General features: G+C 35.8%; 1 protein-coding gene and 1 long non-coding RNA gene across 6 annotated transcripts in view; both read left to right on the top strand.

Moving 5' to 3' along the window:
- The window catches only part of TMX3 (thioredoxin related transmembrane protein 3), a 31572-nt gene extending 28114 nt beyond the window's left edge, over positions 1–3458 (top strand). Inside the window, exon 16 of one of the 5 annotated variants that reach the window (XR_012672390.1) lies at positions 469–886. Coding sequence is in view for 2 of the 5 variants with exons in the window: in XM_075142162.1 (XP_074998263.1) it covers positions 469–735 (267 nt within the window). In the remaining 3 variants the exon portion in view is untranslated. Of the gene's footprint in view, positions 1–468 lie in introns of all 5 variants that reach the window. The other 4 variants (XR_012672392.1, XR_012672391.1, XM_075142162.1 and 1 more) reach the window with 4 other exon arrangements.
- A 14796-nt stretch (positions 3459–18254) lies between these two features.
- LOC142078214 (uncharacterized) lies at positions 18255–23627 on the top strand. Its single transcript, XR_012672157.1, has 3 exons — positions 18255–18428; positions 22177–22249; positions 23409–23627. It is a non-coding gene; the product is annotated as an uncharacterized LOC142078214 (long non-coding RNA).
- Positions 23628–25006: the final 1379 nt, after the last annotated feature.

The raw sequence follows: 25006 nt of genomic DNA, 5'->3' as shown, positions 1-25006 counted from the left end.
AGTTTCTGAAACCAAAAGTCCTTCCTCCTGTGCCAAACTACTCTTCAATAGGAAGCTGTCTAACAACAGAATGTTTCTGCAGATCCATTATTACTCGAACTAATTTTTGAGAATGAGACGCAAATAAGAGATGAAACTGATTGCTTCAAAGTGTTATTTTAACGCTGTTAGAACAATGGTTTCTCAAGCTTCAAATAATGAATAGGATGTACAGTTGGCATGTTAACATTAACTATGCCAATGCAACATTGTAATATTTGAACTTCTAAGTCTTTTTTTTATGAACTTATAATAGGAATCGTTAAAATGAGGACTCTTCCTCCTTTCTGGAAAAAAAAAGCCCAAAAAAACCCCCAAAAACTGACTCTGTCATTTTGGATGTTTCTGAATAAATAGACAGAGTAAGTAATGCGGTAATTTTGTTTAGTCACTGAAAGTGCTTTTTACTTCAAATTTGTGTTTCAACAGTCTGTGTTCAAGAGTTCACCACTTCTGGGATGCTTTCTCTTTGGGTTGCCCCTGGGGGTCATCAGCATTATGTGTTACGGAATCTGCACAGCTGATACAGATGGAGGGGTAGATGAACATGAGGCAGCTAAAAAGGAAAATGGTGATCGGGAGCTCACGGACGAAGGCAGTGAGGAAGAACAAGAGGAGGAAAAGAACGGAAAATATACAGAACTTTCAGATGGAGAGCTTAAACAGAAAGACATAATGGAAAAGAAAAAAGACTAACTTATTTAGCAAAAGAATTCTCTAGAATTTCCAAATAGACTTATTTATTGAAGTTAGTCACTTACTGATGATCTTCATGAAAGAGGACCTTTTTGTCTGCATTATGGTAGTTTTGATTTGCATGTATTCAAATTTTCTGAGAAATTGACAGAAAAAAAAAATGGATGTTCTCTTGATTGTCTGTAATAGATTAACAAAGAGCAACTGAAGAAATTCACAGGTACAATTCTACACTGTTTTTTTTAAGAGTTTTGAATTCTTCATTTCCAGAACAGTGAGATAAAGATAACATTACTTAATCTTAGTGTATGTCATGAACTACTACTAATATAGCCCAGCTAAACACTCATTCGTATAAAATTAAGGCTGAAAACTAAGAAAGATTTAAGAGATCTGTAAAGTCTTTCAGAGCCTGATAGCTAAAGTCAACTTAGTTTTCCAAGAAGTCACGTGTTCTACCTGTTGCACATTATTTTGGAAAAAAAACTCCAAACTTTTCTATTTTCGCAAGTTAAATGTAAATTGTTAGGAATTATTAGAGGACTGTTTTACCATGTAAAAATATAATTATTGGCAGTCAAGAATGTTTACTTGATATAGGATGTGGGAGTTGTATGCTAAATTAAGTCTTTATTAGTGCTTTAGCAGCTAAAAATGGTGGAAGACTACATTATAAAACTTTTAGAACATGATTGCCTGTTAAATTGTTTTGTATGAGTGCTTACACAAACTTATAGTGCAAATGATCTTTAAGTTTTCTGAATCCACAGTACAACTTGATAAAGAAAGACGTAAATATAAACACCCTCTGACTATTTTGCATAACTCTCTAATGACAAGTTTTTTGAGTGGTGTAAATTTGGTTTACAGTGTTTAATTGAGGTTGTTATATATCTTTGAGGTTGATGTTGATACTTTTGTTTGAGACTGTTACCTTCTCTGAAGGAGGGAGTTAATGGAGCATAATATTAACATTCATAGAGATTGGTCAGTATAATGCATTTTGTTACCTGTTTAATCATAAAAGTCACTTTTAATACCACCCTGTGACTGTGAAAAGGACTAAGTTGTGTGCAGGGTTAAAATCTCCAAGGAAAAGCTATAAAGCAGCCTTTGGCGTCGATGTCATCGGGAGTACCACAGAAAGAGAACTTAAATTGCTCTTCCTCTTAGTATTCATGCTGGGTTTTTTCTTTTGTTTTTTTTTAGGGCTATGTTACTGTACAGTACAGATTATAATGTCGTCAATGTCCTCCTTATAAGGCAGCTTGATCACATAAGAAATTACTATGCTATAGCACTAAATTAAGGAATTTTAAATAAAAAACATGGGTAAGCTTAAATAGACAAGTTCTGTGTTTGAGTAAACCTGATGATGATATAAATCATAACCAGGGAAAATGTATTGCATCCTTTTTCCTTGTAGGAAAGAAACTTCTTTCTTCTGTTTAAGTAGCTTGGTAACAGCTGGCTTTATGTTGCAGTGCAGAGTACAGTAAATAGATGCCTGACTTAAAAGATTTTTGTTATCAAACAGTACAAGTGATATCAAAGGAGATTAGGAATTTTTTCAGAAAACTTCCATGTCTGATTTTGAGTGCAACCTTTTTCCTTTCAGGAGGAGAGGAAAAAAAATGAGTTCATAGAATACTGAGTAGCAGGTGTCTGGTATGGGTGGGGTTTTTTTCCCCTTTTTGTTTTCTCCTTTTTTTTTCAATTTTTTTGTCATTATAGCTAGTTGTACATAGTGACTTGAGTTTTCTTGCTTTTTTTTTTTTTGGCAGAATCTTTGAGGTGTAGTTTTAGCATATATTTGAAGAGTGAGATGCTTAAAATGTGTTTAGAAAGTTTTTTAACATGGTGTAGAGCTCTTGAGTTTTAAAAACAAAAAAAAGAAAAAAATCACTTAATGACAAGCCTGAAAATTTCGTTGGACTTCAGTACGACTCAGTGCTGATAGTCAAAATATAGGACCATTAAGGCAGTAATATGTTTTCTTAATTTGTCTCTTTTCTTAAGATTTCAAATACAGATCAATTACATACCTAATTTTGCTCAGGCTGGAAACCTGCAGCTTTTGACTTAAAAAAACTGAAGTGGTCACTGTAACATTGCTGTTCCTTCTATGGTGTGTAATAAAAGAAATAATAATTCTGAATTCTGCTGCAGTGCTAAGAACTGTTTCAACTATGAGCCTTCATTTTTGTGGTTATTTGTGTTTATAATCAGTAGTAGCCAAATAACTTGCTGAGAAATCTTCTGAGATCTTAACCTGAATATGATAAATACTGTGTAAGAAACAGATCACACTGGGATCTGTTAAAACTGTAACACTTAACTGCTAGAGTTAGGAGGAAAACGTGTCTCAGTCACTTCTGAACTGTAATATCAATCAGATGTGTACTGAACTGTTGAAAATTAAACTTGAAATGTACTGCCATTTTCACCAAATCCTCCCAGCTATATTCAACAAGACACAGGGAGAAGAAAAGCATAAAAGTCATATACTGGATGTCAGAAGTGATGTGAAATTAAGGGGCTTGCTGTGGCAAGTGATCTAGAATGCTGTCTGAGGGGGGATCTGGCGTTTTATTTTCTTCTTCAGTCTCTAAAGGTTTCTTAAAGCAACTTCACTGTAATAACTTCGAATTCACGAAATAATGCTGCTTTTTTAAGTCAAGTGTAAGCCTTTTGTTTTTCTGTAATAAAAACATTTAAAAGAGCTTGTTTCCTTTGCTTAATTTACACTGTGTTAAGCTTAGATATTACACATTGTGTAGGAGGCCGTCTCTCCTGGGACGCTCCTTGTAAGCGTACTTTAGGCCCCGAGTAACACAGTACAGAAATGCAGCTCGTAGCTTTTTTAAAAGAAAAATGAGTTCATCCTGTCTGATACCTTCTCGTCAATATTTTAAAATACTCTCCAGATGTAGGAGTTAATATTTACTTGTTTTTTATTTGGTGAGCATCCTAGCAGTACAAAACGAATGCATTTCTGAAAAAGAAATTTTAAAACACCAGTTCATTCCATTAGCATACTCTCAAATTCTTACAAGAGTTTCAGTAGCAAAGGGAACTTGAGGCAAACTGTTCTAGTATACATCTCCTTCTGGAAGAACTTGAGTAGCCTTGACACTTGGACGTGTGCAATCTCTTACTGCTTCATCATTTACCTAGGCTGTTTTAACAGATACTGTCCGTGCTGTGGTGCTCACTGCTTAAAGGATGGAATGATTACACTCTGGTAGATCTGATGTGTTGAAGATGGCACAGAAGTGCTTAATTTTCATGAAGTATTTAAGTAAAAGGTTTAGCTTGCTCTGTTTTGGCCCAGAACTAATTTACCCTGTTCCTCTTTTGTCAGCGTGTTTGAAGAAGTGGTTGTACTTGGAGGAGTGGGAGGGTGGAGAGTTGTTCTGATGACAGCCAAAAGCTCAAGTTGGTGAAAAGGGTGCAAAACCAAAATGTACTTCCCTTAAGCTGTTAAAATCTCACGAGACTACAGATATTTCAGGTTGTATTATACTGTGACAGAGTGGTACTGGCTCTCAAATCTTCTCAGGGAGCACAACAGCTTTCTGCTGTTTTGTTCTCATCACTGAGTACATTGCTAACAGATTGAATCATATAAATCTGTTGCATGTTATATTGCTGTAACTGACGAAGACAATTTTGCAAATATTGTGTTGAATGCTTTGTTGAACTCTTAACTTGCAAGGTTTCTGTAGTCTGCCTAGGCAGTGTACGCATTCCCGAAACAATTCTCTGATTTCTGAAATTTTAACCATTTTAAAGGATTACTGCTACTATCCTGTATATCAATTTACTGACATAAAGCACCATTTAGCAGATGTGAACTCTTCTGTTGCTAGTAAACTTCCTTCTACTTGTACACCAAGGAGTATAGAAATGTTTACAGTTGTTTAGCAAGCATAAATAGACTACATAAAGCATTTTTGAATGGAGTATTGTGGCTTTTAACAATGAAACCTGAAAGATCTAGAAGGTCATTTGAGGAGGAGCAAGGAGACCTTTAAGACAATTAATAATGAGAGGAATAGTGTTGCTTTATAGCTCAGTTTCCCCATAGGTTTAGATTGGAGAAGAGAGAAAACATCACTGAACGAGCGTGTAATTTGACAACTTATTTGTACTGAGAACGGTTTTGCTTATCTAGTGCGTGCTTCTGTCACTTCACTTTCATTGCATCACTTCTAGTACTCGGCAGCCCCTGTTGCAAGGTTGGCATAGTCTTCAGCTGGGTTAATGACTGTCCTGACCAAAATGGTGGGTCATTTACCTGTCTTGAGTTAAGAGATTGAAACTTTGGTAAGCACTCAGGCTGACACATGAAGGGGATGAAAATGCTTAGACAGGAGAAATGGAATGGGAGAAAGGAATGGAGCAGGGTCAGGTATTCTCATATCTGTGTCTTACGTTTTGATATGGGTGAGCTACATTTAACATACATGCATAGCTAGTGGAAGTTTAAGTCCTTCCAAAAGAAATCTTGTATCTCCATTTACTTTACAGAAAGCCTTTGGCTGGATAAGTTTGCCTTACATAAAGCAAGTAGCATTACTACCCAGTCAAGATTATTTATGGATGTTTTTGCTGTTTCTCAGCAGAAACATACACTCCAAGTCACTCAAAATAACGTACTTTAATGTTCATCATTTGTTTGAAACAAAAAACAACTCTCTCTCATTTTAGGTTGCTACACTGCTACTTTAAAGGAATGATAACTTAAGAGTATATTTAAATTCTTGCAAAGGTGGCAACTTGTAGTCTTAATGCTTTCAGGCATTAGAGATCTAATCAATAATGTAGGATTTGTATTTTCATCTTAAAGAATTTTTTTTTTTAATAATAATAAAAAATAATATTGCAACAGTTGCTGCAATTTCATTCTTTTTACCTGAATAGTAAATATTGACTCTTAATCCAAAGCAGACAATGTACTGTTCATAGACTGTAAAAACTTTAAGTGACTCAATATTAAAAGAAAATAAAAAGACCTCGGTACCTAAGTTTTTAATCCCCTCCCAAAGTAATTTTTTTTCTTTTATCAGAGTAATTTTGATTTAGAACTGACTGTAACTTTTTAGTTAATCTTTAATTTTTTTCATAGTATGCTTCTCTAATAGTACACTGTACATTAAAAATTGAAATGCAGACTGGTTTTGGATGTCTACTGGCTAATTTTGTTTATTTCCTCTTTGCTGTTGTAAATAGTCTTTTTTGATCTTACCTTTGCACATCAAGCCAGTTGAGCTGCTTCTACTAGCACTTCTTGCAGGATCACACAACTCACTAAACATATGCTGTTGTCCTTACGTCTATGTTAAAATTTATTAGATAATATTTTCTAAAAGCAATCTCTGCAAAAAAAAAAAAGGAAAAAAAAAAACAAAACAAAACACTTAGAAGTTATCAAAATATCAGAGTGTTTTTATAAGACATTTTTTGAGATTTTTTTTGTCAAAAAACATTTAACTCCTCAAGTATCAGAATAACTTTCCTGTACCTAAATAGAACATTTGTTAGAACAGGAGGAGTTATAGAAAAAAGGTGGTCCTATGGTAGACTGCATTTCAAGTAGGGGAAGGCATGTAGATGGTTTGTATAGAAACAAAGTTTCTAGGAACAGAATTCTCCTTTGAAGTAAGAGATCTCCTTTTATGTAAAGTGGAAGAAAGCTAAGACTTCCTTCTTTTCAGTCACTACGAAAATTAAATTTGAGGGTATTTCCTGCAGAAGATGGGAGAAATATTTGTTGGCCCAGACAAGTCCTTGACAATGCATTAGTTGCTCCTGACCTGGAGAGAAAGATTAATTGCCTTCGGCAGACTTATCATTTAATAGCTGTGTCTGAGTCTCAGTGGAGAAAATAGTTATAAACTATGCTGTCCCTTCATGCGAAATTATGCTCTATGCAAATAAAAAACACCTGAGAATTGAGTTAAACCTTGAGATGGCAATACTTGATGCATATCTTCCCTTTTAAAAATATATACTTTTAAAACAAAAAAAAAAAGGGGGAAGGAATGGATATTTTTATTCTTCATGGCTCATTTATGAAATCCCCAAATGTTTCAGTCACATCCCAAATGCCACAGGTTGCAAGAGATGATGCGGTATTGTGGTGTTAACTTCTTAAGATTTATCTGATCCTACTGTGAAGTAAGAATATCAAAAGGCTTTCAGAATGGGTTGAAGGAGAAAAGGAAGTATTTTCTAAAAGGTAAACAGAAGTATTGTTCTGTGTTGAGTGCCTGTGACAGACATTACCAGAATGTGAAAAATACTCTTTGGAATGGATCTTTAAGTATCTGGGAGCTTCTTGTATCACATTATCATGATCTAAAACAGAAGGATTTCTAGCAGAGTGAGAGTAAGTAATACTTGATTTTTAGAACAGGGTTTAAATGCAGATATAAATCTTGACCTGAACATAGTATTTTTGCACTTTGCATCATGTGTTGTTACAATTTAGTATTTCCTCTGTCTTCAAGAGGAAAGCTGTCAGTGCATTCATGCTAATTTGTGTTGGGTTTTAGTTTCCAGAGCGCACCTGGAATTCAAGCATAATGCAGAAGCACAGGGTTCTTTCAGTGACACTCCGTGTCAGCTTCAGTTGTCAGAAATCAAAATGCTAAGACATACTAGAAATAAGACCTGGAGTTGCTCACTTAGCTTTGCAAATGCTCAAGCCCTGTATGGAAAATTAATCAAATGTGGGCATTGTGTGTTAGCTAATGGAGAAGGATTATCTGTGGCTTAAATGATCCCAAGAAAGGAGTTGCAAGCCTTCTTTTAGTTTTGTAAATAATGGTTATGAGGTGGGAGGAATTTTTCATACTGACATCCCTAACTGTTGCATCCCAAAGGTGTGATCTTGGCTAGAAACGTGCAGGAAGGCTCATAGGGGAATGAAGTTCACAATGAGGGCTAAAGGCATGATGATCTTAAAGTAAGACTATTCCTCATGTTAAGGTGCAATGGAGGCTGGGAAAGAGTTATAAAGGAAGTGCATAACAAAATAACGGAACTTGTAAGATTCACATTCAAATAATATGCTACTCTGTCACTCCAGTCTTCTGAAAAGAGTGTTGATAAGCCTAAGGTTATATTAGGATATGATGCACCATGTTGGTAAGAAAAAATGAAAAGTTTCCATAGCACTGGCAGTTCTTTTCACTTCTTCCCTTTAGGAGAAACAATGCCTCAGCGGAGACCCTTGGTGTGAACTAGCACGGCTGAGCTCCAACACCAGTTTCTTTTCCCACGTCATTTCCCAGCAGCGGGAGCTCGACTGCGCCGAGCAGTGTCTGGTGAGCAGTGGCTCTGGTAGCCTCTGTCGCACACACGTGGGTTAGCCCCAATGGTTTTCAGAAAGAGTTGGAAGTTGGCCACAATGAACATGAGCCTGAAAAGTGGCAGTAGCAGAGAATTCAGGAGCCTCAGCTTTGACATGCAGAACGAGTGCTGCTGTGGATAGTTTTAAGGACCCTCTGAAGACACAGGGGAAAGGACTCTTTCTAAACACTTCAAAAAGTCGTCATTGCATCCCTGTGATGATGTATCATAAGGTGAGGAAGAATACATGAAGTACAGAGGTGAGCAGACACAAAAGCCTGTGGGGTGTTTCCTCTGCTCAGGCTCATGCATGCTCATTTGACGCTAGGACAAGGCCACTCCATTTTAGGGACAGTGAGTTCATGACCATAGATGTAGGTTGGTCTGTGCCTGTTGGTCCTTGGGCAGTGAACTTGCCCTGTCATGTTTAAATTAGAGTGTAGACATGCCATGGAGCATTAAGTTCAGTTTCTGGCCATCTTCCTTTGACGTGGGGTGCAGTTTTAGGCAAGTTACTTAGGCCATAGTTTCATTATACTGCAACTTTAATGACGGTGCTGGCTTAAGGAGTTTCTATCCTCATGCCTTTGTATGCTGCCCTTCAAATTATGGCCACACAAGCTGTTGGAAAAGCAGTGCTGTAAGTGGATAAATGAACGATCCAGGTGAATACAACTCTTTGGACAGAACAGTATGCCAGGGTATGAGAGAGCAACGAGGTTTTGGAGGCAGCAGCAGAGTGGGAAACTTTTTAAGGATGTTTCATGACAAGCTGGCTATGCTGACTTAGGTATTTATTTCATCCTTTGCTTGCTTCCTCCAGAAAACAAAGGTGATTTGGCTGAGTCCTTACAGTGAAGAAACTGTGGGTTGCTATCCCATGATCCCTCTTGCGGCAGTGCAGTAATATTGTTTGTAATGTATCTCATCTCCTGGTATAATGTATAACCTCTCCTTGCTAGGAGACAGTTAAAATGGAAGAGGAAAAATCTTAAGTCTTGTCATGTTAGGCGGAATGCATCTTGCACAGGATAAAACTAGGTAAGAGTGGGAAGGATGCACTTCTCGGAGTGTAACTGTGGGCAATCACTGTCATAGTGATGGGATGACTCACTAGGTTATACATTTGTAGATAAATTCTGCTTTACAGTTCTGCATGTACATTTAAAACCACAGAATGCTTGAAGTCTGAGTCCAGACTCAGCAATCCTTTTCATTTGTGCATGACTAGCTATGCAAATAACTAAGAGAAACAGGAGCTACATTATAGAAAGGGACAGGGTTTTCAGACTTGCATTTTAGGAGAGAAATGTGTTTTATGTATAGTGAAAAATAATTACATGAATTTTAGACTAATCTGTCTGGCACGCAGCAATTGCAATTTTTTTGGTAGAATTTTCCGTATGAGAATCTAAGAGCTTTATGAGGTAGATACATTTAAGAACTGTTGCAAGAGAAGGTCAAATGAAAATCTGAAAAGTCTGCAATGCTTTATTTCGGAAGCACTTTTCCCAAGTTAGAGGAGAACATTGTGGTTGTCATCTTGGAGGAACAGAGGATACAGTACCAAATGCTATATATATTATGTTCCTCGTAACTTGACAGAAAAGCAAAAGGCACCTTTAACCAGCAGTGGCCAGAGATGTATGCTGATGACTAATGACAGCCTTGACCACTCCTGTTAGCTGAAAAGACTGCTTTCTTCAATCAGTTAGAATCATAGAATCATTTAGGTTGGAAAAGACCTTTAAGATCATCAAGTCCAGCCGTTAACGTAGCACTGCCAAGTCCACCACTAAACTAAGTGCCACATCTACACGTCTTTTAAATACCTCCAGAGATGGTGACTCAACCACTTCCCTGGGCAGCCTGTTCCAATGCTTGACAACCCTTTTGGTGAAGAAATTGTTTCTAATATCCAATCGAAACCTCCCCTGGTGCAACTTGAGGCCATTTCCTCTTGTCCTATCACTTGTTACTTGGGAGAAGAGACCAACACCCACCTCACCGCTCCTCATAAGACTTGTTCTCCAGACCCTTCACCAGCTTTGTTGCCCTTCTCTGGACACGCTCCAGCACCTTAATGTCTTTCTTGTAGTGAGGAGCCCAAATCCGAACACAGTATTCAAGGTGCGGCCTCACCAGTGCCGAGTACAAGGGGACAATAATTTCCCTAGTCCTGCTGCAGTTGGTCACTTGCCTATTATATATATTAACTTATTCTGTTTTGTTTCCCTTCTTTTCCCCTTTCCTCTAATTTTCATTGTCTCTTTTCCTTTTGTATTGTACCCTCTAACTCTTTTACCATCTCTCTTTCCCCTGCCCTTTTCCAAGCTTTTTTTGATTCTCCTTTCTTTTCCTCCGTATGTATTAGTCAGAAATATACAGAAAATATCAGATAACGATGAAACAATCTGTAGTTAAAAATCTCATTCAGGCTACTGCGTGACCTCTCAGGCTATTTCATAATGATGTTGTTTCCTTAGTAGCCCAACATGCTCAATATTCTGGTATCTTACATAGGTTTTTTCATTAATTTTGACTGGCTGAGTTGAAATTAATAGGATATTTTATTATTAAAATAAGGGGAAAGCTTGTTACAGGTAACTTACAGATTTGAAATTTAACAGATTTATATGCAGTACATAAAATGTCTTGTCTTTGAACCTTCCTCTTGGGAGTTGTCACATTCCACTCCTATATTTAAAAAAACAGGATAATTTTAGATTTGCCTCTTTTGAATTTTTACTACAGATAATGAAAAATGTAAGACTTCCTTTCAATGAAGACCATACAGATAAGCATTTGCTGATCAATTTTGTCTTGACCTCAGATGATAAACATGGTCTTGCAAATTACTTCTTTCCCTCTAGGCAATTATTAATTTCTGTGATTAAAATACTGTAGACATAAATTTATCTGCTATTCCTGTTGTTCATATAGTTAATCTTTGGATCAGCGATTGATGTCTAGTTGATTAGAATACGGATGCAAAACATATATTTTTCAAAATGAAAAACAATTTTTTTTTCAGAGGACTTTTCTTTCCTCCCTGTCTCCTGTTTTTATACTTCTGAGTAAAATCTAGAGAAAGCAGATAATAATGTGATCTAGAAGTGAGTCATTTTAATGCAATGGCACAACGTCTGTGGAAAACACAATGGTTACTGTTGAAGTGCAGTTGATATATTTATTCTCTTGGCAAAACTATCTTAACTGAGCATAGCTAATGCTCTTTGTTTTTCCAGAATGCTGTAATGGCGCTCTGATTCTTATCTAGCCAAGGTGTATTCATGGAGACATCTTTCTCCTTCCCCTTCTTTGTTAACACAAATATCAACATAGAAACAAACTACTGGGTCCTGTGCAACTGATAAGCTGTGCGGGTAGTTCTCACAATGAAAACATCTCGTTTTGCTTGTTTTAGACGTGACAAGTGCTTCTGTAATATTCACAAGAATAAATCCCAATTAGTCCAAATAGTTTATGCTTCAGCAGAACTATAAGATCTCTATGGATTCTTCAAAGCTTTCTACCACTGTAGTTTATTACCTTTTCGCAAGGTAATTTTTTTTTGTGAATTGCTTGTTTGTCAATGGCATTATATTAGCAAACTTCTAGTTGTGCAAGTTCTAAATTTCTGTGCAGCCTACAGAAATGGAACAGGAAGAATGATGATTCGGCAAACTCTTTCTTGTACGATGCAACCCCCAAACATCACAATTAACAAATTAAGTTAATTTGCCCGTGATTATTAAAGCTTCGGCATTAAGACTGCGAGTTAGTGTAATTTCTACTATCTATGTCTGCTGCAATGAGCTGAAATGTTTGGGTTTTATATGGTGCTGTTTAGGCTATGCCACAGCTCAGGTGTCCCACAAAAAATTGTGTTAGTCTGGTCCTGCAGGACCATAGTTGATGTCTGGTAAACTGTGGTTCATTGAAATATTTGAACCATGGTCTCTGGAGATGAAAGACTAAGGTAATATTTAACTTTAACAGAAGCCAATCTACAGATTGTTCAAAGCAAAATAACCTCTCCCTGTCAACTCTCTGCAACACAGCTGTAAGAAACAGAATTCTAAGTTAATTTACTTCTGTCTCAGTGCTTTTGCATTCCATTGACTATCAGGTTGTTCAGCACCTTTATGCTGTTCTAGAGTAACTTGCTGCATAATGGTAAATAATCTAAATTTATAATTTTATAGACTCTATGTATCTACACAGTTGCTATGAAACGTCTTTAAATGTGGACAGTGTAAGTATAGAAACAATTGAACTGTGTCTAAAACTGAGAATCCCAATGGGAGACAAAATATAAAACTTCAAAATAAATTTGTCATTAATAAAATAAAATTTCATACCTAGATCACATAGGTGTTACTAGATCACACAGGTAACAATGATAATATGCTTATTTAAATTAATATCTATGTCTTTTCAGTTTCATATATTCACACAAGGGCAATATTAAAGGATTGTTAATTATCTATTCTTTAAGTCTTCTGAGATTCAGGAAAAAATGACACTGATGAATAAAAAGAGAAAAAGATTACAACTGTCAATCATTTGTATAATTCAATTTTTTAACAGCATGTGACTCAATTACTGGGGAGGCTAATAGAGAAAATGTAGATTGTCTTCCCTGAAAAATAGATTTAGAATACCATGGGTTCCACAGAAAGTTAAAAGAACACCTCTGTAGTTAACACTATGCATTTTTCAACAAAAATTAACGCAGTTCTGGACAGTTCCTTGTGAAAACAGACCATGGAATTTAATTGGGATTTCGAGTCTTAATCTTCCAGCAGTGCCTCTCTGTTAATATGGTAATATTAGTAAATGCCAAGTCTCTGAATCTAACTCTGTGTGTTAATGTGGGATCTTAATAATTAACAGCCTAATCCAGTCCTCCTAGTGCAAGGCCACTGGAAGTTTCTGAAATATAATTACATATTTAGAAATAATTCAATGGAAAAAAGCATAGTGTTTTTAAAAAGAATTTTCAAAAAATAATATTTTCAAGTCTCTTCCTTTAATATTTTCTCTTTGCAAATGTTCTAACATATTCCTCTCATGATTCCCACCACTCAGAAAGTGCTTTGTGACTCATTAGTTACAACTGACTAATAAAACCCAGAAGTGGATTTTCATGCTTTATATTTGAAAATAATTGGTCAACACAGTTTAAAATTCTAACATATACATTTGAGAGAAAGATGATTGTCAGTTAAAACTCCCTACGAATCAAAAGAAAGGCTACATTGCTACAATGAATCATGGGTTTGATTCAGCTCTAAAATAGTTTCATGCATTCTGTGTTTAACTGTTAGAGGTTTAAGTTAAAGTTGGAATATTAGTTGTAAAGCTAAGTTATCTGCTGCAAACCATTTGTTTGATTTTTATGAACAAGTTTTCTAAAATGCTTTGATTACCATCTTGAGCTGTCTTTTGAATAATCCAAAATAATACCTTACTGTAGACAGGTAATGAATGCATGCACCTAAAATGGTGAATTTGCTTGAAAATTACTCTGCTGTGCTGTTCCAAGTGGGCGTACAGAATGTTGACAGGATGATGACATTTCCAAACCAAAAAGAAGAAATCCCAAACCAGCCCTATTTTTTTTTTTTCTGGAGCATTAGACTAATGTAAGACAATGCATTTGTTTTTACTGTTGTGGCCCATCCATGAATATGCTATTTTTCTCCATGCTGGGATACTCTTCAATTGTCTGTCTTTACGACAGAGGCAGCAAAACAAAGTGGATTATATTTAGATGTCTATTAGTTTTAGTATCTTTCTCCTCATACTATTCTACTCAACTGTAGTTTGTGAAAGTATGCATTTCTAGTATGAAGATACACTGTCCTGTTCTAGAAACATTTCTAATGTGATGCACTATGAAATTGTCACATAACTGAATTTCTGGGATTCTTACATCATATTTTCTACTGAAATGCAACTCTTAGAGCTGCCAGCTAACTTTTTTTATATACTTCAAGACAATGGAGTGTGAGCTACTTTTTACCTATTTTCCCAACAGTACTATTAAATTCCTTTTCTGAGAATTCGGTAGAGCAATATGTAAGATCTTTAAGCCAACTTTCTTCACCAAGAAAAGGCAATGCCAATGTAAAGGAAGACAACAGTCTCAGCTGCTTAGGTGCTTGAATGCTGTTCATACAACACATTTTATGTCTGTATCATGCTTATAATACATAAATATTAGATACTTCGGCAGTCTGACTATAAGCTGTATATAATTTTCCTGTAGGAACTGCTGGAAAGACAACAAAAACTTTTACAGTAGGTCTTCCCTCCCCCCCCCCCCCCCAATATTTTCTATTTTTAATGCTTGTTTTCTGTGCCAGTTTCACGAATAGGAAAAAGAAAAGAAAAAAGCCCCAGGGGTTTGACAATGCACTTGCTGAGTTATGATTACTCTTCGCCTATTTCTTTTGAAATTAATAATAAATTAACTAATTAATGGTGGACAAAGAAGTCACAAAAAGATTCAACAATGTGCCTGTATATAGCTTATTTGGCTACATTTTTGCATTTCTGATTTTAATGAATGCTTTTTATTGTTTCATGGCATTCTAAAAAAAGCCATTTTACTCCAGTTGTGTTTAGATTACCTTTTAAACCCAGTGTTTTATAGTGATTCTTAATAAAAAAAAGAGAAGTTAGACTTAGATTCTAACTTAGAGTACAGTTAGCATTAAATTTTTTTATAATCATTAAAGACGTTTTTTTTCTGTATAATGGAAGAGCTTTTATTTTTTGACTGCTTAATCTGTTTAAATTTCTCTTTTCTTAAGTGTGGGAAGGAATAGTCACAGTCAGTTAATAATATGTATGGTAAGGAATAATGCTATTTTTCTGTTATGTTCTGTCATTTTTGCTTATTCTTATTACTCCAAGAGTTTCTGAATATTTTTTTTTAAATTAATTTGAAAGAGTGTCAGCTGAGTGTTTCAAAAAGTTAAGTGTTTAACATGCCAGATATAGCCAAAATTTTGTAAGTTTTATATTGTACTGATGGATTGTCAGAACAGATACTTTTCAAAAGTCTGTACAGTAGCAGAATACAGATTTAAATACAGATTTTTCATGGTGTAAACAAGGATTGATATATAAGCAAAATTAATTTCGATCGATAAACACTGAAGAACAGGAAAGCATTATTTAATTTTCAGCAGATTATAAATGACTCCAAAACAAATGAGCATCATTCATAACTTCATCATGGTTTCCCCCAAATCATAAATACGAATTGAAAGTGTATGGGGAAAATCATGGGAAGAATATATTTTGGTCAGAGATATAGGGAGAATTTAAAGGATGTGTTGGATTTACTTAATTAAAAGATCTAACAAATCTCTGTTTTTCAAGGTGGAAAATGTATTGCAACTTCTTTACACAAAAGGGAAAAAAAGGGTAACGGAGGAGTTAGACATACATTCAGTGTTAGAAAAGACTGGTAAAATGTATATCTATTCTAGTATAACATACAATACGTAATTTGTGATACATATTTGTCCGTAAAAATAAAAATGGTTAAAGAGAAATACTGTCATAATGACAAACCAGTTCTGAGATCCAGATCAGCCCTGATGCTTTCCTAGATTGGAAGCTCTTTGATGTCATAATGAAGGCAGTCGAATTTCAGTACAAATGTGTAACCTGTTCTGCAAGAGTGATTTGTTGACCATGGTAAATGACAAATGTTAGATAGACATACTCTTTGAGGTGCTGCTAGGCGTGTTCTTTCTGTACGTGAGGCTTTATAAAGTGTTCTCTATTACTTACGCACAGGTAAATGGGAATATCCCTATAATTACAGTTTTGTATGTCAAACATCAAACATTTAAAAAAATATATATCTCTGGTTATTGTGTTGGGATTAAACCATGAGCCGTGTGTTATTAGCCTGCTTGTAGTGCTTAATGCAGCTTGTAACTAAGGTGTTTGTAAATCTTGCATAACGCCCTAACACATTATTGTTCTAATCTTATGTCCTATCTTTTATAGTATTTTACTGGGTTTTTGTTTAAATTATATTGCTGTGGAGTGTTATCAGTTTTAAAACTTCTTATATCCCGAGCATGAGTAGCAGCCAACACATTTTTGGAATTTCTTCAAAGTGGGCAATAACATGCTTCAGGAATATGTACGAACCTGCTTCATCACGGTGAGGTTGATGAAATATAGTATGTTGCTTTGTGTCTTAACATGCCTGTGGTTTGTATGCAGTATATTGGTTAACAAATGCACAACCTGAAATGTATTATTCCTTGGAGGAAGAAAAACAAATACTTGGTAGAAGAATAATTTTTAATAGTTTTAACGACATTTATTTGTTCTTAAAAAAAAAAAACCAACCAACATTGGTCAAAGTATTTAGAAGAGGGGAGCATTTTTTAATTAAACAATAGTCTCTCAGTCCTGCTTTGCTGTCTCCTTCTTCACAATTTTTATCAAGCTTTCTTTCAGTGCTGACATGTCCTATGTTCTAAAAAATATTTTTCTGAACAAGTTCAAAATTAGCAGTAGATGAAAAAAATGGTTTTCATTGGAATGTGCTCACTCATTGAGGGGGAAATGCACAGAAATTTGCTGTACTTGAGATAAAAAAAAAAAAGAGAAAAAAAAAAAAGAAGAGAAAGAAAGAGGTGCTTATTTAATTAACACTATGATTTTTCACCTAAATTGTGGAGAGGAGAAAACTTTGCCGTAAGGGCTTTAGGATTAGATCACATGTGATTTGGGAGATAAGAGTTAAAGTCACACCAACTCTGTTTGGTTTGAAGCAGCTTCTCCTATATCTCTGGAAGCTGGTTCTGCTAAGTCCCAAGAAAATGTTATTGTTATTGGTGCATTGGTCATGTAACAGATTGGCAGGTGTCACTTGGAAAACTGCAAAAAAGGTACCAGTTGCCCTTGTAGTGTTAATTGAAAAATAATAAAAATAATACAAAGAGTTGGTAGTAATTACTTTGTTTAAATGTTTATTTGACATTGAAACATTAAACAAAAAAAGAGCTCCAGATTCTTGTTACCCATGTACGTAACAGGAATGATTCCTGTTTCCAGTGCAATGGAGCAGCGATACAGCCCAGGAGGTCTTTTTCATTCCTTTTGACAGTCAGTTCACACTTGTATGTGAGTATTAAAAATTGGTCTGATTAGAAAAAGGAAAGCTGGTGATGATTCTAAGGTTTCAGACAGAGAGGTACTTACATGCCTGTGCTCTTAGGTGTTGATTTAAATTATTATAATAATCATAGATACACGGCTACTTTTTGTATGAGGTGGTCTTTGACTCTCTTTGCCCCACATAATAAGGATAGTCTAATACAAAGATGTTTTCCCAGATCAGTAAAGGGAGAGAAACATGGGAGATTTGTCTTTAAGTACTACCAATAATAAATAACAAGATTAATTACCTGTACTTGTTTTCTTCTCCAAAGAAACACGAATTTTAACTTTTGCATCATCATGCTTTCTCTTCCAAAGGAAGATGACAGAGTTTGGAGCTGGTGCACAAGGCTGATGACAGCCACTATCCACACCCTTTGCCATTTTCCTTTTAATGATTTGCTGTTTGGATGATCATTAGTTGGAAAGAAAAATGTTTCCATAAGCATACAAGACATCCAGGCTCACATCCCTAATTACTATTCTTTGGGAAGATGACAGCATATTTCACTGTAATTATTGCTCAGCTGGATGTGTGCTTATGAAAAAAGAACTCATTTCAGATTATTGTATGGGATGTTAGGATGGCACTCTCTAATGTGTGGTGTTCGAAACCAGCAAAGAATAAACTTGATATTCTTATTGATTTCTAAGCGTAGCAAAATTATTTGTGATAGATCTTGTGAATATTCAGTTTCTTTGCACAGAAGCTGAGAAACTTGATATTAAAAAAAAGTTTTAAAACATAATTGAAAGCAGAATTAGACAAAGACATTACTGAAGACATCTGAATTAATTTAAAAGGCATTAAACCAAGGTCATGGCTACTGTAACTTCAGCATGCAGAAAGTCCATGCTTGTATGTAGTAAACTAGCCCAAAGCATTTTAGTATGTCCGTAAAATATAGCCCTGTTTAAAAGCTGACTAGAAAAACTGGAAGGTGCTGCTTGAAATATGTGATACCTGGGTGTGTAGATGTCTCCCTGCTTCTTTTCATGATGCAATTAAGTTGTCATTCTACTTTTTTTTGCCAGGTTAATGAAGTATTTTTCACTGTTCTGATAGTCAAGTGCCAAGAAGAAAGGTGTGAGCTGGATTTTGTTTCTGTGTATCAGCTGAAATTTGGAAGGTTTGTGTACTTAGGAATTAAAACTACTGTAGAGTAACTGAAAGCAGAATCTTACTTTGGATTTTCTACTGAAAATAATTCAATATGCGAAAAATTCAGCATCATGAATTGTTGCTCGGATGTGTTAGGTGAAGAAGTTGCCTATGTATAATGGGGAACAGTACGTAGCCAATCATATCTGAACTACTGGTCATCTTGGTATAAAAGGATGCATATTCAGTCCTATGCTATTTTTTTCTATAACGTGTGAAGGAATTTCTTTAAGAGTTGTGAAAACAAGTTGTCCATGCCAATTTTCAGGACAAAACAAACCATGACTAGATGAAATTAGCACCTTACACTTGTCTTAACTTAGATCTTTAACTTACTTAAAATTCAGTCCAGTGAGCATAATGACATTATATACTGCATCCTGCTAAAAAAAAACAACCAAACCAGCTATCTTCTTTTGAACTCTCTAATATCTTTTGATAGTATAAACTGATGCTGAATCAAGAATAACTACAGAATGTTTTGCCACAGTGTTGTGTAGTACTGTATGTACTACAGCTTTTCTATGTCTAATGCTTACTGAATAAAAACTGTATATTGAATCTAAGTTAAGCTAAGGTAGTTCCTTTTGTTATGATACTTTTTCATTTTGAAGACGGTAGCACCTATATAGCTTTTATAGAATATGTTAATGGGTATTTTGCTTAGTAAAGCTTAATAAATATAAAATGAAGTGTGTATCAGAAACTATTGTAGAAGAGATAAAATACTATGAAATGGTTTTGTTAAAAATCTGATTGTGGCCATTATATATTAAGGTGCTAAATGACACATGAAGGATCATCTTGCCAAGAGGCAGAGATGTGAAAGCAAGCCAAGAATGTTTGTTGAAGTAAAGAAAGCCTACTGACTCAGGAACTTCTAGTAAAGGGAGGCAAGAGCCTTCAAAGAAAAGGTGTTGGCATTTATACCTGTGTTTGTACAGCTGTGTTTGTAAAAGAGTTGGAAGTACTTGCTGCATCATTCTAAGATTACGTTTGTACACCGTGCTTGTACAGGAGCTGGAAGTATTTACTGCTTCATATTGAGAGACATCAGCTGTCTTCGTGCTAGTCCTGGCTTATGTTTTGACATCCTTTCATACATTACCATCAGTGTTTGAGTTGAGCTGCCTGTCCCTCATGCCACAGTAATGAACTAGAAGTAAAAAATCTGTTGGAGGAGCAGAGTATGAGTTGGATGAGCAATCAGAAGTAGAATGGAGCCTATTACATATCTAAAACCAATCCAGGAAGATTACTTCCAACATGGGGGAACAGTAGCTATGGCTTTGACTTGCTCTACTGCCTGCCTCCATCTAAACCAGCGCTTCCAGCTCCCTATCCCTCTTTGACAACTTTTCATTCTATGTCTTGTGCTGTATTTATACTGCTGAAAACAGAGCTTCATGTTTCACTAAAATCAATTGCTAACCTCTTACTATTGGGAAGGCTCTGAAAGCTGAGGCAAATACCATTAGATCAATGTCATTGCCTGGCATTCCAGCAAATGTGTTAGTTTGTCTGCCCAAACCTGCTATCTAATCATTCCTGAATGAGCAGAGGAATCACCAGCTGTCAAGCCTGATAATCTAAAAAAAAAAGTTTAAAAGTTTGCAAATAGGTTGAAATATATTTGTTTCTTTCCCCACCAAAAATACGTGACATTGGAGCCTACAAGCGAGTTACTATGCTATTTCTCATTGAAGAAAGCGCGTGTCTGTATGTATATTTAAAAAAGAATAAAAATTGGGGTTTGCATTTCTGATACATGGGTTCTTCCTTACTCTTAGTACACAATACTATCTTCTTTATATACCATGTTGTGTATATGTGTAAGATGTCCACTATAAAGATCTGAAATGGCCAAGAATTTTAAGAGCCTGTCCCTGTTAATTTTAACTTATGAGTCGTCTACTCCCAACTGCTTAAAATAAAAACAGACCATAACTACATATTTTTTAACTTCAAAATAAGCAATGCATGGGAAATTTTAGAAATCTTGAAAAAGTTACATCAGGCAGGTATTGAACTCAGTTTGTCAGAACCAAAATATTTCCTCATCTCTGTTTTTAACATTAGATAGTTCCCAGGTAAAAGCAAGAGCTCTTTATATTGTAAATATCAGTACTCGAGACTCTTACTTTCTTTGCTGGGATGGAGATCTATATTTTAGACCTGTTGAGCTCTACTGTTATATAAAGAAATTTTAAATTAACATCTACAAAAAAGCATTGGAGGAGAAAATGCATTTTTTTTAAACAACAAGCGAGCTTCGTTACAAGTTGAAGCTTTAAATTAAGGAACAGAATAGGAGCCAACTTGCATTCTTCCAGAGAGCCTCAAACCTCCTGTGATCCAACCCAGGAAATGTCCCTCCTTGTTTTATTCTTTCAACTCACACTGCTCAGACTGAATCTTTTCCAATTAGCATTGCGTGTCCAGTTAAAGATCCATGGTATCTACTCCATTGCTTGGGCAGTTAGACTGGTGGGTTATAATCACAGGCCTGATGGTTTATAGGTTTCTCTGTGTGGGAAAGTTATTGCTTAGTGAGCTGAGGTTTGAATTTACAGTACTGCTAGCTTATTCCGCTTCCGTTTTTAAATACAGTTCTGAACAAGCTCATTTGAAAGTGAACTTACAGTACCCAGAGTAGGTTACCTGGCAAATTACTCAGCTATAAATTCTAGCTTCAGTTTGTGAAAAGGCGTTTGGTTTTTTTTTGGTAGACAAATCAAAATTTTTTTTTTTATTGAAACTTATTAATTGCAATTTATGCAATGTTTATAGTTTTATTCTGTTAAGTTAACCCGGTCACCGTTGCTACTGTTATTAAGGTGCATGAAAAAAGAGCCAATTAAAAAAAAAAAAATATATAGAAGTGCTATAGAGCAAAGGTGAAGTACAAAAGTAAGGCCTACAGTATGACTCAGGTTAGCATTTTACCTGGGTTCTGTTCTAAATATGATGACAATATGCCTTAAGCACAAATGATGTTGTTGCTTGCTCTTATGAGGTACACATCCTATAATTGTTTGACCTTTCTGCATTCTGCATATACTGCAACATTATAGGTGTGTGTGTCTTTCTCATTGGCACTGTGGATATTGGGAAAAAACATCCTATTAAATGGAGCAAAAAAGTGGCTTAGGCAATTAATGGAAACACAGCAAAAGGCTGAGACAAGAGAGCAAGTAGTTCCATCAGAACGCAAAGCGAGTCCTATGGACCAGCTTGGATGGGAGCTGCCTTGAAGGAGTTTTTGGTTTCTTTGTATGAAGACTGGTGGTGGTGTTGTGTCAGAAACCACCTATAATTATTTAATGCTACTAATTTCCTCCAGCTTCTAGAAAGACAAAGCTGCCATGTACTTCTTAAAACATACAGGCTTCTCGTTTAAGATTTCTTTTGAAGTATTTCTTTGTCCTAATTCATCTCTAAATAGGGTGTTGTAATACTTGCTTACACTCAACAGAGTAGCTGCCAGTGCTTTCAGGTTCTTTAATGAAAGGCACCCTCATTGCAAATTGATTTAAAAATTTTAAGAAACTTGTGGGTGTGTTCTGTGACAGAGTTCATGTTAGTTTTCCAGCCTATTGCCCTTGTAATACGAAGCTTCTAAATGTCGGATGTGGATTCCTGACAAACATGTGCTTATTTTAGAGTTAACCTATGGTATCCAATTTTTTTTTTTCTCTATCCCCTTTGCTTGTTAGACATGAATATTCCTGAACTCTTGGGAGCAGATAGTGATGCCAGTTAATGACTTCAAATATCCCAACTTGACAGGTAACTTTTTACTGTATCACTCATTGCTATTTCTACAAAATTGTGAGTTCGTTAATAAGGTGAACTCGAGGTCCAGTGATCAAAGGAATACAATTATATGACCAAGTGCAAAAAGTGAACTTTAGGGCTGCCTATTGACACATGCTTAAGTTGAGTAGCTAAAATGTTTTTTAAGCATTGTAGTTACCCCAACTTTCCACTAGATGACACTTTCACCAAAACACTTTTAATCTCAATTCCATATTTTCCGATTCTTTCCTTTATCCCCTGTTAGGCTGTCATTTTGTGTTCCTTTTTCTTGAAAGGATTCCTTAAATGCTTGATTACTGCAATTTCTCTATTGTTCCCGAATATATTAGTGTTGAGTGGAACTGCATCAGTGCCAGTTTACAGGTGTTCTTTCTGTGATTGCGATGCCCTGTTCTTCAATCCTCGCCCTTTCCTAGTGGCATGATGGGCAATTGAAAGCTATGAAGATTTCAGAGCCTTAGCAGGCACACCACTTGACTTTGTCAATGCTCATCATATGTCAGTCTATTGTAATGCAAGTAATATTAAAAAAAAAAAAATGTTGTAAAAGGTAAATGTGGTCTGTACTATTGTAAGTACCCAATTACTCCAGAAATTTAAAAATCCTCTTTAAACTACTATCGCAGAGATGCTTGTGCAGTAAAGGCCAAAGTCAAGGCCTTTAAAGAAACTTAATAACCTAAATGGCTTAAATTCTGGAAATGCTTAAATCCTCATAAAGGTGCTACGCTTCAGAATTTTCAGGCCTGCATCAGGCATACAGCTTCTTTGTACATTTCAGGGAATGTTGGATGCGTAAGTAAGATACTGTAGTTATGTGGAGAGGACAGCTTGAGTGAACGCTGAGTGAAGTGTTAGGGAAAAAGACGGAGGCAGAGGGGAAAAGCACCTCCAGCTGAGACCAAGGGATTATCAACCTTAGCTTGGCGTACCTCGCTGTCAGGCAGGGAGGGGAACTGTTTCTATCCAGGAGGAGACTCCTTGGATAGAGGGCAGTAACCTGCCTTGGAGGTCATCAATCAGGACGCATCAGTTGTTTAGACAGGCCATAAGCTGAGAGGCAAAACCTTTCTTTGAACCATATCTCTATTTCCTGTTAGTGCTCGGTCTCCCACGCCTCTTTCTTTAGGGTGGTGGCCCTGTTGTATGGACTACCTGAGACCAACTCATATGATGCAGGTCTTGGAAGGCAAGAGGGGTAAGAATAGACTTGAGTGCACCTAGAGAGCTAGTATGCTATGATTTTCTACCTTGTTAAAGATTCTTACTTTAGGCACTTGGGACTTGGGCTTGAGTGAGAGGACCAACCAGTCTGATAGCTGTGAGCTGGCAACAGCAATTGGATGGCTTTGCAAACACTGATAGGCAGGACCTTGGGTATCTGGGAGGCTTTGTTTTGGGGCTGGGTATCTATATAGTGATCCTGCAGAGACAGATAGGCACCAAAGAAGCTTCAAGGATCTAAGCAAGCATACTTACTAAAGTCAGTGACTCATATCCATACAGAAAGTGTTCCGCTCCTGATTCAGGCCTTTATTATTTTAAACTCTTAATTAAGTCTCTTTGAACCCACAGGTGCAGCCACTTGCTGATGCTTATTTGTTGTCTTTTATTTGTCACAGGCTTTCATTTACCAAAATATTTTAGGCAGACGATTGAACTAGAGGTATTTGGGGGGATTTTAATCTATTCTTGGAAACTATGACCAACTTTGGTACTTTTCTGTTCTGTTCTCTGGACACTAGTATGGGCATATGTTTGTAGGCAGGTCTCTGATCGGTGACTAGACCACTACCATTCCCATTTTACATGTTGATTTAAAGTTGATTATGTGTTTATGGTTGCTAAATTATTTCTTATGGAATAGTATTGATTTTAATTTTTCATTTTTCAATGAGTTGAAGTTTAATAGTCAAATGACAAATATTAAGAAAAAGAAAGTTTTCAGACATATGAGAAATTAATGAAATATTTAGGATTCACATATTTTTTCATGTATGCCTACTGACTAGCCAAATATTTACAAATTTCAAATATGAACACATTGAATATTATGTTCACTTTCATATGCATCAGTCATAGAACTATTTTAACCACTCTCTTTCAAACCTTGATGTGCTGATTTTTTTCTTTGCTTTAATTTCTGTGAAGTTATTTCACAATACTTGAGCTGTTAAGTTATGCTTACTAAGTTATTTCACTGTTAGTTAAGCTGTTTCATTTTATGATTTCTTAAAGCATTGTCTAGGATCCAGGCAGTTATGCGAATCACTGAACTTCGGTCATTGTGTTCTTTCTGTATCAATGAATAATTTTTTGGTCTGGGGTTTGTCTGGTTTTTGGTTTTAGGTTGGTTTTTTTTTTTTTTTTTTTTAGTTTTAGGGGTTTTTTTTAATCCAAACTAGAATAACTTGGACAGATTCAAAGGATATCTTATGGAGTAAAGCTTGGCATAGAGGCATAAGAATGATAGGAGGCAACGGTAGCAAATGTTCATTCTGGTTTTGGCAGAGGAAGTTTCAATCCATCTCTCCTATTTGCAGGCTGATGTCCTCATCACTGAGTGTGCAGAGAGAACACTGTTGTAGTTGTTTTGTTTTATTTTATTAAATATACCTGGAACCTAAATAAAATAATACATTTTTGTGTCAAAATATTTAAATGTTTTCTGTTCACAGAAATTATTGGAAAAATCTCAAATGGTTTTCATAATTTTGAGGGAAGGGA

The sequence above is a fragment of the Calonectris borealis genome, chromosome 2 (assembly GCF_964195595.1).
Source record: "Calonectris borealis chromosome 2, bCalBor7.hap1.2, whole genome shotgun sequence".
NCBI classification, from domain to species: Eukaryota; Metazoa; Chordata; class Aves; order Procellariiformes; family Procellariidae; genus Calonectris; species Calonectris borealis.
The sequence above is the reverse complement of the archived record's forward strand: the minus strand, read 5'-3'. Positions and strand labels throughout refer to the sequence as shown.